This window comes from Olea europaea, chromosome 18 (assembly GCF_002742605.1).
Source record: "Olea europaea var. sylvestris chromosome 18, O_europaea_v1, whole genome shotgun sequence".
NCBI lineage: Eukaryota > Viridiplantae > Streptophyta > Magnoliopsida > Lamiales > Oleaceae > Olea > Olea europaea.
In genome coordinates, this window is record NC_036254.1 from 6,186,398 (window position 1) to 6,198,867 (window position 12,470).

General features: G+C 32.7%; 1 protein-coding gene across 2 annotated transcripts in view; it reads left to right on the top strand.

The window, feature by feature from the left end:
- The first annotated feature begins 6,320 nt into the window (after positions 1 to 6,320).
- The window catches only part of LOC111367297 (vacuolar cation/proton exchanger 2-like), a 16,421-nt gene continuing 10,271 nt past the window's right edge, over positions 6,321 to 12,470 (top strand). Inside the window, exons 1-4 of one of the 2 annotated variants that reach the window (XM_022988105.1) lie at positions 6,321 to 6,449; positions 7,486 to 7,787; positions 7,902 to 7,972; positions 8,077 to 8,105. In XM_022988105.1, the coding sequence (XP_022843873.1) occupies positions 7,509 to 7,787; positions 7,902 to 7,972; positions 8,077 to 8,105 (379 nt within the window). In that variant the 5' untranslated portion in view covers positions 6,321 to 6,449; positions 7,486 to 7,508. Of the gene's footprint in view, positions 6,450 to 7,485; positions 7,788 to 7,901; positions 7,973 to 8,076; positions 8,529 to 12,470 lie in introns of those variants that run through there. The other variant, XM_022988104.1, reaches the window with a different exon arrangement.

The window sequence follows — 12,470 nt, forward strand, 5'->3', positions numbered from 1 at the left end:
GGTCTCAATCTCCAACTGAAAATCCGAAAAAATCTTTGTGCGATTAAAAATTTATTTGAAAATATTTTGGTCATATTTTACTCATTTGACTTCTAATTGATCCAATTGACCCCTAACATTCTCGAATCTTTATCATGAGGCTTGACACAACTTTTGACTATTCACACTTTAGTCCCCAAACTTTGATCTTGCTCCATTTTTGCTTATTTCTTTCAATTTTACTTTCATTCATCGAGTTTCACCTAATAAACGAAATATGAAATAAATTATTTATAATTGTTCAAAAGAAATATTAAATCTCTCTATTTTTTGGTCCAAGTAAGTGTACCTATCACTTTGCCACCATTGGTTCCTTGCTCGCCCCTCCATCATGCTGGCATGTAATTTCAATCGCCACAATGTTTTTGCTCATTTCCCCTGTTACACAATTCATTGAACACAGAGGGGCAATTGTTATCCTCACAATCGAAATCATGGGAGGTAGTGGGAGATTGGGATGGGCTATAACCCAGCCCTATCCCTACTTATATGGAAAATTAAGAATATATTGTTTATTTTTTACCCAAATATTTGTCTTAGCTCAGCTCGAATTTGAATTCCAACTCAAGCCTAGCTCAAAAATTTTTAAATACTATTTTCATCACATTCATGAGACGTGAATATTTTAATTTCAAATTAGGCATTTAATTTAATGCATGTTTGACAAAATTTACTTATTATAGTAGATAATTTGTATTCATCAGATCTAAAAATTAATTGTTTTAATATTTAGGGACACTTTGTCCTCGTTTGGCAGAGATTAAGTTTTGAATTTTAAATTAAGTTAGAGTTAACAATTAATTTTAATCATTACATCTATGGGAACCACAACTTTTCAGTTATATATTTGATCAACTTTAATAAAAAATCTATTAAAATTTAATTTTAATACCATCAAATAGGGACTACATGTTTTACTAAGTTTAAAAGTAATTAATTTTTTTATTTTGTATGTATGTTTTCGTACATTGCTTATTCATACTTATATTGAAACTAAGCCAAACATTGACATAAATTAAATCTAATTTCATTGGACCCTAATGATTCTTAACTGATTTTTCTCACTTCAGATGTGATTCCTCACTCACTATGAACTGAAGTGAAATAGAAGATTGTTATCCACACCAAATAATAGTTTGAGACAATAACATATAGCCCTTGTTTGAGCCACATTATTTTCATAATAATACATTTTTTAATAGTGTATTGATGAAAAATGTGTGATTAAAAAAATAAGAAAAAATTTTGGATTTGCATGTAATATTATTTTATTGAATAATGCGTGGTTGAAATGATATCAAATCACAATTTAAGAATGTATTTTCTTTGAAAGAATGTGGCCAAACAAGGCCATAATGATGTAATGTTGGCAGCATGTTTTGACCAAATCTTTCAGTTGTTTGAAATAATTGATCTTTTAAGTTATTTAGAAAAAGTATTTATTGAATAACTTTTTAGTTTTTCATTGATGGATATGTATCATTTGTTTATTTCGATCATGATTCAATCAGTTTATATTTTTTAAGATGAGCGTCAATTTTATATTTAGTAAGAAAAGATAAAAAGGTCCGGTGCGACATCTTGGAGTGGGTCATCTAGTCCCCGTTTGACCCCCATTCTCATTCTCATTTTTTTCTTTCTCTTATTTTCAACCACATAATTTTCTATGAAATAATATTACACACAAATAAAAAAAATTTCATTCTTTTTCAACTACACATTTAAAAAAAAAAAATTATTTCAACAATTAAAAATTGGCAAGAATGGGGGGCCAAACGGGGGCCTAGATTTTTCTTATATTTCAATAAGTGTCGTACACTACTTGTCGTGGATGTCATGAGTTTAGCCTCTTGTGGTGCAAGTTTATTTTCCATCCTAAATCATCTTCTAACTCCTCCTTGATCGAAATTAACAAATCCTCTCATGTAGCTACATTTTTTTCTCCATAAAAACTCAATGAAATTTGCTAAAAATAAAAGATCGAGAGGAAATTAGCTATTTAAAAGGAGATAATATTCAATTTTTCATATCCCTCTTTTTATTCGAACTCACGACTATTAATATTAATCCGTTGAAGTCAATTTATTTCTTTTCTGTTTAGCAACACGTGGCTATCTTTAATTAGTTAGTTTTTAATTGAATCTGTTACATTTTCACCTTTTATTTACCATAGCACATTTTCTTCATTCATTGGTTGTGATGTCACTTTCAAAAAGTTTAGCATTCTTATTCACGTGTGCATCAATAATAACAATTTTGTTGGCATGGAATACCTTTCGGAAACCAATAGCAGTATTTTTGCTTGTTCAATAATTTGTGCTCGCACGCCTTGTGCGCTCATCGTTCATAATCAAGATCAAACTTATCGTTACATATTAAAATTGATTGCTAACAATGATATATGGTTGCATATGATACCACAATAATGGTCAAAATTCTCATAACTAACTTTATAAAATTAATTGATAACAAATAGTTACTAAAGTCCGACTCTAATCATTTACGATAGGTCCAGGACTTGTATTCAAGTTTTCCACGTTGCGCAATGTTTCTAATTTTTTGAATTTATTTTGACCGTATAGGGCATTGATAATTCGTTGCAATATGCGAGAAAATTGTTAACGAACTAGCCATTGGCTTCTTATAAATATGACATCAATAAGATGCTTCATTAACATTGCACGAAAACGAAGTTGCTTATTGCCGCCCCCCAAGGCACATCCAAGTTGGCGAAACAATCACATTGGGGGCTCTGAAACCAAGCGTGGGGAATTCGATTCCTGGTGGGAACCTTTGATCCAATAAAAGAGGAATTATTGGTGGATTAATCACCATGGAGGAGGCTCCCTTTGGAGAAGGAGTAAAAATCATGTGGGAACCTGGGAATCAACAAGGGCACATCCTGCGATTTACCTCCCTGAGCAGCTGAGGGGCCGGAGGTTTAGGGACGAGGATATAGTTTGGCGCAAGTTGGGACACCTCGTTAAAAAAAAAATAATAAGAAGTTGCTTATTGCCGAAGTAGGCAAATAGTTCTTAGTAGTCCCCCGAAATTCGAGATTAACTATTTATGTTAAGATGCGAACCTGTGAAGTGTGTAAAGCAGGGGTTTAGATGTTACAGTTACCAATGTTGATTGGCTCATTAATGGCGATTTATTCATGGTCAAGTGAAAGGACAGTTCCATGATGGTAGATGCCATTGCATGTATCAATGAGATTGTGGTGCGTTCCAAAATACAGACATTGTAGACATTGATGTATTTGATGCGCGTGTGACAAACGTATTTGATTTGATCTATATGTTTGAAATATTTTTGGTGCCTTTTGTATTTAATGACTAGAATTGCTTCACGTCTAAGTAGTCAAGATCAATCTTGATCAGATCGAACAGCAAGAATATGTTTTCATAAAACATATATATGACATCTTTGACATTGTTATAGTTTAATATTCTTCCAAAACTCTTACATTCGTGTTTTTCTCTCTTTTGGTTAAGATTATATTTTCTGGCCATGGTGTAGCAGATGTTAAAAGCGTTTTTCGATGACCTCTTTTGCTTCTCCTTCTTCTAAAGCCTTTCAAATCATCTTTTAGGTATGTGTTTTGCTTGAGTTTTTTTACTTTCATTTAGCATATTTTCATCTCTCGTTCACCATTTGTTGTGCTCTGACGAGTTCTTTAGTCTAAATGTATTTAGTAAATCCATAGAATGTTTTCTCGTTGTGACTCCGAAAATAGGCCTATTAGCACCGAGGCTCTCAATGCTAGGTTTAGGAATGACAGTGCGAGGTCATCATCATCATTAATGAACTTGCTATATTCCAGTGTTAAGTCCTAGACAACTATTCTATTATCTTACGAGTGTGTAAACCTGCACAATCTTGGGCAGGGTGTGGAGTTATAGACGAGACGAGCCTGTAGATGAGCACTAAGGTTCTGATAAGAGTGAGGGTAAAGCGGGAGCTTATGAGGCCTCGAAGTACTAAGAGGGATCTGAACAAGTTTAGGGATATGTCTAATATCCCTAAGGACATCGAGTTAGTTTGTCTCGAACAATTTTATAGGGGTGTATAGAATTGAGACTGTTGAAGACTTTGGTGGAATTTTTTTTAAATGATGACTTTTGTAAATTTCATGGATCTTTTATGGATTTGTATGGAATTAGTAGAAGTCTTTTGTAGACTTCTATGAACTTCCATTTTAAATTTTTATAGATTTTTGTAGAATTCAAAAGACTTTTGAAAACTTTCATATGAAATAGAACTCACGTGAATATAGTACAATGGTGTGAAATTCTCACATACGAGGTGTTGGTTCCCACAATCCCCCTTTACCTTCCGTTTTTTTCTTCCCATATAATAAAAAAAAATTTGAAAAACTAAAAATTTAAGAACTCAATTAGATAAATAATATTCAAAATTATACATACATATGATTCAATAGTATTAGTATAGTATACTTTTAAAAACAAATAAAAATCAATATATCTAAATTTAATTATAATTTTTTGATATAAAATTTTATAATTTAATAAAAAATAAATATTTTTCACAAAAAACAAATGAATGAAAAAAGAAAAAAAGTTACAAGAATCCAATTTAATTTTTTCATTTAAAATAGAAATAAATAATGAGAGAGAGAGAAATAAATATAATCAATAGAAAAAAATTCAATCACACATGTCCATAGAATGTTAAAGGGAAAAAAGATTGGGGAAAAAAATATGAAAGAGGTAGATTTTAAGATTTTATACAAGTACATTTTGCTTAAAAGTTAGTACTCTAAAGACTTTTATAAAAGTTTCTAACTGCAGATCGCCCACCTTGCGACTGTATCACCATCCATAGGAGCTCCATAGAAACGGGGCTTTTGGTTCTTTTCCATCACTCCTACTCAAATCTCTCCAAACGAATGGGCCCAAATGGTTGGGTCCTTTTTTCTATGGAAAATGGCAAGGGCGTTTTTAGGTTAATCTACCATTTAGCGAAAGCTGGCAATAAGGTTAACGCCAAACTAGGTTTTTTCTATCTTTTTTCCTCGTTCTCCCCAAGTTGGCCACAAATTTCTCGTTACTCCAAACAAAGCATATTTCACATATTTTATAGAAATAAATACTAAATTAATTCATGAGGCAGTTAACATTGAAGGAGTATTGATTGTCAACATAAAACGAGAATTAGATAATAACAGATAATTGAGGATTAAAGTTGGTTAAGAATAAAATATTTGAGATCCTAATGCCTTTCCTAACTTAATTAAATTCCAATTATTATTTGCCAAATTTAATTGCTTATTTTCGTAGATAATTAGATTAAGTGCTTGTTTGGAATTATCTTTTCAAGTTAATTTTGCCACTGATTTTCTACCATACATTATTAAAAATATATATATATATATGTTTTTAATAACTTTCAATTGCTCTTTAATCACACATGTCATAAAATCACTTCCACATATATACTAAATTAAATTGGGTTGGATCCTTCTACTTATAAATTTGACACATATATTTGATAAATAATCATGACCTTCAATTTAAGTCAATCCAACACTCATTATCTTATAAATCTCAAGTGGTTATAACCCACACTCTCATGATTTTATTGAAATGCATATTAAACATTGGATCGACTTAAATTAAAAGTCACTCAAATTTATAAATAGGAGGATCTATACCGAAATTAAATAACGTCCAATAATTAATGATTTGAGTGATTGTCATCTCATATATTTTTTTCTCGTCCAAACTCCCAACACGTGGACCTACAATGCTAAAATATGTCAAAGTCAAATATAAAGAATAATGTTATCTAGATCTAGAGGGGTTATATGTTTACGTGATTCTAAACATATAATTTAATGTAATTAATGTTGATGTTAAATTCCCGACGTGCTAAGGGCTTCTTTGAGCTCCATTCTTGCAATATATATATATATATATATATTATTAAATAATGTATTGATGAGAAATGTGTGGTTAAAAATAATAAAAAAAATCTTGAATTTGAGTGTAATATTATTTTAATGAAAAATGTATGATTGAAATGAGATCAAATCACTGATCAATATTATATTTTGATAGAAACAATGAGGCTAAAATAGCAATACTTATTTATAATACATAATTATAGATTCTCTTGTCCAAACTCCCAATGTCGACTGGTACTTCTATATTCAAGTATTGGTAGTTCAAGGATCCTTCTATGATGTTTCTTAGAAACATCCCTTCGACCTTGCAGCCAGCGGGCTGGACCATTAAAAGTCCCACTACAAGAGAGTAGAAACACCAACTTATATTCAAAGAAATTTTTTTCTACTTCCTCTTCTGTATACGCATATGCAAGAAAGCGTGTGGATAATTTGGTTCACCTTTAAAATAATTTGGCTATAAACTAGTTACTTCATAAAGGTAGAATTTTCAACTCTATTATCTGCTTCTGTATTTTATTTTCAATAGCCTGCCAAGTTTTCTATATGAAAGAATCAATGTGGTTTGTGCATTATGTAAGAATCACTCAACATTTTAAGATTTTTTTTTTTTTTTGTATTTTTTTAATAAATTGTTTAAATAGAGTTTGAACGTGTAATGATTCTTGTATAGTTGTTTTAGATTTTGATTGAAGCGTATTTTCTCTAAACTAAAAGTAAAATCGCTTTAAATGAAAGGGAATATGGATGTTTGAGAGGTAGCAAGTTTGGTAAATTTTAAAAAAAGGTAATAATAAAATTATGAAAGAGCCCTCTAAACTATTCGAAGTATGAAAATCCGTGAACTACAATTATAAAAGGTTGTAAGAGTAAAATTATAGTGTTATTGCTTTATTAAAATTTTTCTCCGTAGTTAAATTTTGTTTGGAGGTTCCGCGTTCGATTCTACGAGGGGAGAATGACGTGGAACATCACAACATGGGAGTTAACCCATTCGGTAAGGGTTCTGCCTCCCAAACGAATAGTGCTTCTGGTGCATTCCCGTGCTTGGACTTAGGTGATATAGAGCTTAATTGCGCCTCTCTTTGGTGAAAGTAGGCATCTCAGTGTATAAGTGCTTGCATTTAGTTGTTTTTATGAATTGATCTGTCATTTGCTTGTTATCCATTTTCATTCTTTGTTGACTGTGATTTGCTTTGATGGGTTTAGAGGTTTTCATGTTTCTTTACTCTTAATTTTGATATTATGGTCATTTATCAAACCTTAATGCTAGTAATGTTATCATTAGTATTCCTGTTTCCCTTATGAGCTTAAAGAACTTTTAAGATTATAAAATTAGCTTAAAGATTGAATCTTTGTCGAGTAATATGCTGATTTCAAAGTTTATTTGCTGTTTTACTGATACTCTAATCTTATGTGGTCAATCATTGTATCACATTACATTGAGGTCAGTGGATCTATTTGATGGCCTTATTTGAAATTGTGTTGAGAAATACAATATTATATTGGTCTATCAGGGAATTTGCCTCTGTTTGTGAAGATGGGATCCATAGAGGAAAAGGTTGACCTTGAATCTGCCAAAGACCAAAACATCCCATTTAACTCAACTCAGCCAACAAAGAAAAGCCAATCTTTCAATTTTGAAGCAAACCGTGTTATTTCACCACCCTCAGAAGTTTCCTTCTCGTCACTCTTGAGAAAGATGCACCGGATCAGTTGGCTTAGGAGTATTTACATTGTCTTAATCAAAGCAAAGATAAACACTTTGCTTCCTTTTGGATTCATTGCCATAATGCTGCACCGTCTTACAGGAAAGCATGTAAGAACTCCCTTTGTAATTCTATTTCATTAGGAAAAGGGACATGCTGTAATTTTCTGATGCGTTGCCTCTTAACATCAGTATGTATAATCTGTTGGACATTAATGTATTTAGGGACCAGTCGTCTTCTTTCTCTGTTTACTAGGCATTATTCCTGTGGCAGAGCGTTTGGGTTATGTGACTGAGTAAGTGTTGGCTTCCGAAGCAGAGTTTAGGCTTTTGAGTGACATTTTTCTTCTCTTTTTCTTTGAACTGAACTAATATTCTTGTGCATAACATTCTATTGCAGACAACTTGCAATATATACGGGGCCTACAGGTAATGTTTCCACGTTTATTCTCTTTAAAGTTGAGTATATCTACCTTTAAAGATGTCCATAGATGCTCGAAGTCATCTCGTTTAGATTATAAGTTATCTTGATTTTGCATATCACGAGAGAGAAATTGCTTAAAGGAGCTGAAGTTTTATATGTATATTATTTTCTCCATGAAATGCCACTCGCTTGAGTATGTTTGGTGCATCATCTTAGGCTGAATAAGATTAATTTAATCTTATCTAATATTTAATACAAGGATTAAATTTATTGTAGGTGTTTATCCTCCTTTAGTCAACTGGACAAATTTAAGACACTTTACGAGGTGGGCTTAGACCAGATTAATTCACGGTGTTATGAATTAGAAAATATGAGTTGAATTGAAATACATAGGTTTGAGCTGAAAAACGAAATGCATAAATTTATTTATAATTACCTTTTTCTTTTTTTCCCTTTTTTTTTTTTTTTTTTTTTTTTTTTTTTTTTTTTTCTTTTCGTAAAAAAAAAAAAAAAAATCCCTTGGAAGCAAAAAATCAATTTTAAGTCAAAATTCATAACTAAAAAAATTTTAAAATTCACTTATTACAAGTAAAAGTTTTGCACGTAGGAAAGAAAAAACTTATATAAGTAAAATTATGATTAAGTAGAAAAATTAATTGTACAAGTAATCAAAGTTACCTATAAGTAAAAACTTCACTTTTGAGTAAAAAAACTTCATGACTATGAATTTCATATATAAGTAAAAGAAGCCACTTATGAGTAAATTTCAGAAAGAAAAATTACTTATAAAAAAAATTTATTATCATTTTTTCATTTTCTAATACTGGTACATTATTCTTATATGGTACCACATAATTCAATTTAATCACATCAAGTAGTCCTATCCCATAATCCAATACGATGTACCAAATATGCACCCCTGATGTGGTGCTTATGGCCAATGGATATTCAAATTTAGGATGAAAATGTATTTTAGTGAGTACTCGCCAACTTTTGAAATATTATGGCTCTAAGATGCGAGAATTGTAAACTGTAAAATATCGATAAGAATAGTGATTGTGGACAAAGTCTTAGCAACCTACTTTGTATAGCCATTATTCATGTTGGAGGCATTGAGGCAAGGCATGACTGAGAAAATCATCAAGGCCAAAGATTCGAGACCTGGTCTCCAAGGCCAAGGCCACAACAAGAAACTTTTACCAATAATCTTCAGAAATTTTCTTTCAGTAAACTAAACTTTTAATCTTTGTTTTCTTTCCTTTTCGAATATTAACAAAAAAATAAAAAATAAAAATCCTGGGGGTCATGTGCTCCCACAGGCACCTACTTAGCTCTGCCTTCCAGGACTCAAATGAAGAGAAGGTGCCGCCTGCAGATAATATAATACGACTCTTAATGAAAGTTTGGAGGATATGAGGCGGGCCTTATTATTCAAAGGATTCTGGGAAGTTCTAGTAGATGCGTAATCGAATCTACATTGTTAGTTCCATAAACATGCTACTAAATGGTGAAATAAGTAGAGGTGACAACTATTCAGGAGATGGGATGCGCAACCAGAATCCTGCGCCATCTGTCTGCAGCTAAATGGTGGACTAAGAGGGCGTAATGGCTTGTAACAAGAAATGCCTATCCAGCTCAATGCCACTTCTTTTGCCACTAAATAGTGTAAAGATTGCACTATTAAACATATCCTATGATGGCTGTTTATGTGAAGTTCACTAAATAACATTTTTATTTCTAACCAATAAGCCAGAGAAGGGAAGATGTCCACCTATTCTTCTCTTCATTTTTTGTTGAATCAAGTTCATCCACTTGACTGGAACAAAGTAAAAAATCCTGATTGCCAAAAGCTTCTCCAAAGATATCGTACTAAATGATACCAAGCCATTCATTTTGAAGCAGGAGATAAAAAGGATATTGTGAGCCATGTTAGAGCCATGGTAGATTGTTGAGATTGCTCATTACAGGAAAAGCAAATATTTGTTGTAGGAGATTTATTTTTAGAAAATATATGTTTAGATTAGTTTTCTGATTTTTAAGATTTTAAGTGGGCTTCACTTGCCTTTAATTAGCAATATGCTGCTGTACATTGAGAAAATATACGAGGAAAAGAGTTCATTTCTTCAATATATATTTTCATGACATCAGAACTTACCTCTTATTCTAGAATTTAGTTGCCTTGTCTAGGGTTAATACCAGAATTTTTTTTGAAAGGAGTGTTAATACCAGACATCGACCTAACATACCTCGCAATCCAAGGTGAATAAGCTTAAGTGATAATCCTTCTTCCTGATCCCAACCCACAGACTTAAGGCTAGAATTCTCTGCATTGCTCATGGTCTGGAAAGGGAAGCTCAAATATCTGAACAATTATTTGATCCCCTTTCATGAAACTGATACCCAGTAGAATAGACGGGCATTGAGAATTGGATGATTAAGTTGTGGTTAATAAATGCCATGGATCCTGAGATTGGCTTAACATGTCTGTTCTTGCGAATAGTGATAGAAGTATCGGATGCTGTTAAGGAGACTTATTCTGATATGGGAAATTCAATGCAAGTGTTTGAAATCGCAAACAAGATAATGGAAACCAAAAAAAGTTAATATGGTGTTACACTATTACTAAATATATAATACCTTGGAAAGTCTGTGGCAAGAGCAGGATATATTCTATGAGTTTACTTGGGCATGCATTACTGATTGTGCTGGGCTATGAAAGGTCTACAAAGCTGAACAATAAAATCCTTGGCTGGACTAAATAAAGAACTTAATTATTATAAACTGAATCCAAAGAAACATAGATGAAATCATAGAATCGCAGATTACATCATAAACCCTAAATCACAACATCAAGGCTTAGATCTTTCAATCGAAGGCTCAGACCACACCCATTAACCATCACAGAGGCACCGAGACTCAAAACGAACCCTCACAACCCAAACACACCAAGGTCACTTCACTGGACTCAAGAAATCAAACTGCCTACCTTCGGTCGATCACTCACACCAAGGAGAATCACACAAGAACACGATTATCACAAAGATAATCAACCAGAAATCTCACAAAGAGAAGAAGGAAGGATCACACAGACAAAGGAACTCGAAGGTTCCAAACGGCAGAGAGTAAGAGAAAAACAGAAAGTGACGATCCAAGAGCCAAACAGGGAGTAAGGAAAATATTTATAGTAAATATCATCAACCGTTGATCAGCGGGTCAATCCAACGGTCCAAGAGCGACTAATGGTGTGTGGGCTGAATATTGGGCTCGGTTAAGTGGGCCTTCTAGGTATATATTTAATGGACCAAGTAATAAATCCAATTTGGGCCTTTTCATCATTGCCTAACAGTTGGACTGGATCAAATGGCATCACAGCCCAACAGATCTCCACCTTGATGCCAGTGATTATACAAGAGGCCTAATAAATGTAAAACACAATTTAAATATCCTTCTCTAGAAGACAGCTTCCCAGCATTCTCAACAAGCATCAACTTTAGCACCTGTGCAGAACAAAACACTTAACCAGCATCAATGTTCAAAATTTGTAAACAAGACTTAAATTTGTTTAAAGGAATTACCTTAGTACCTACATCAGCTGGATTATACCGAGTTGCAATTTTCTCAAGTAATATGAGTTCTTTAGAAACAACATCTCTAATAAAATGCAACTTAACATCAATATGTTTTGTTCTTTCATGAAAAACTGGGTTTTTACATAGGTGAATTGCACTTTGACTATCAGAATACAAGACAACAGGGTTACTCAATTCATTAATTTCAGATAATAAGCCCTTAAGCCATAATGCTTCTTTTATTGCTTCAGTTGCAGCAACATACTCAGCTTCAGTAGTAGATAAAGCAACAATAGGTTGAAGTTGAGATTTCCAACTAATGCATGTATTACACAAAGTAAACATATAAGAAGTAGTAGATTTCCTATTGTCTCTATCTCCGGCAAAATCTGAATCTACAAAACCCTTAAGTACAACACCTTCATTACAAGCACTAAAGATCAAACCAACATGTGAAGACCCTTTCAAGTATCTCAACAGCCATTTTAGAGCACCCTAATGGTCTGGTCCTGGATTAGCCATAAATCTACTAAGTGAGCTAATGGAATGAGCTACATCAGGCCTAGTACATACCATAGTGTACATGACAGAACCTACGGCATTAGCATAAGGTACATTTTCCATTTGCCTAATGTCAGATTCACTTACAGGACATTGCTCTTTACTAAGCTTAAAATGGCTGGCCAATGGAAGTGAAACAGATTTAGAGTTATGCATGGCAAACTTAATCAACATTTTTTCAATATATGTAGTTTGCTTCAAGTACAGTAACCTATGGTGCCTTTTCCTAGTGATTTCCAT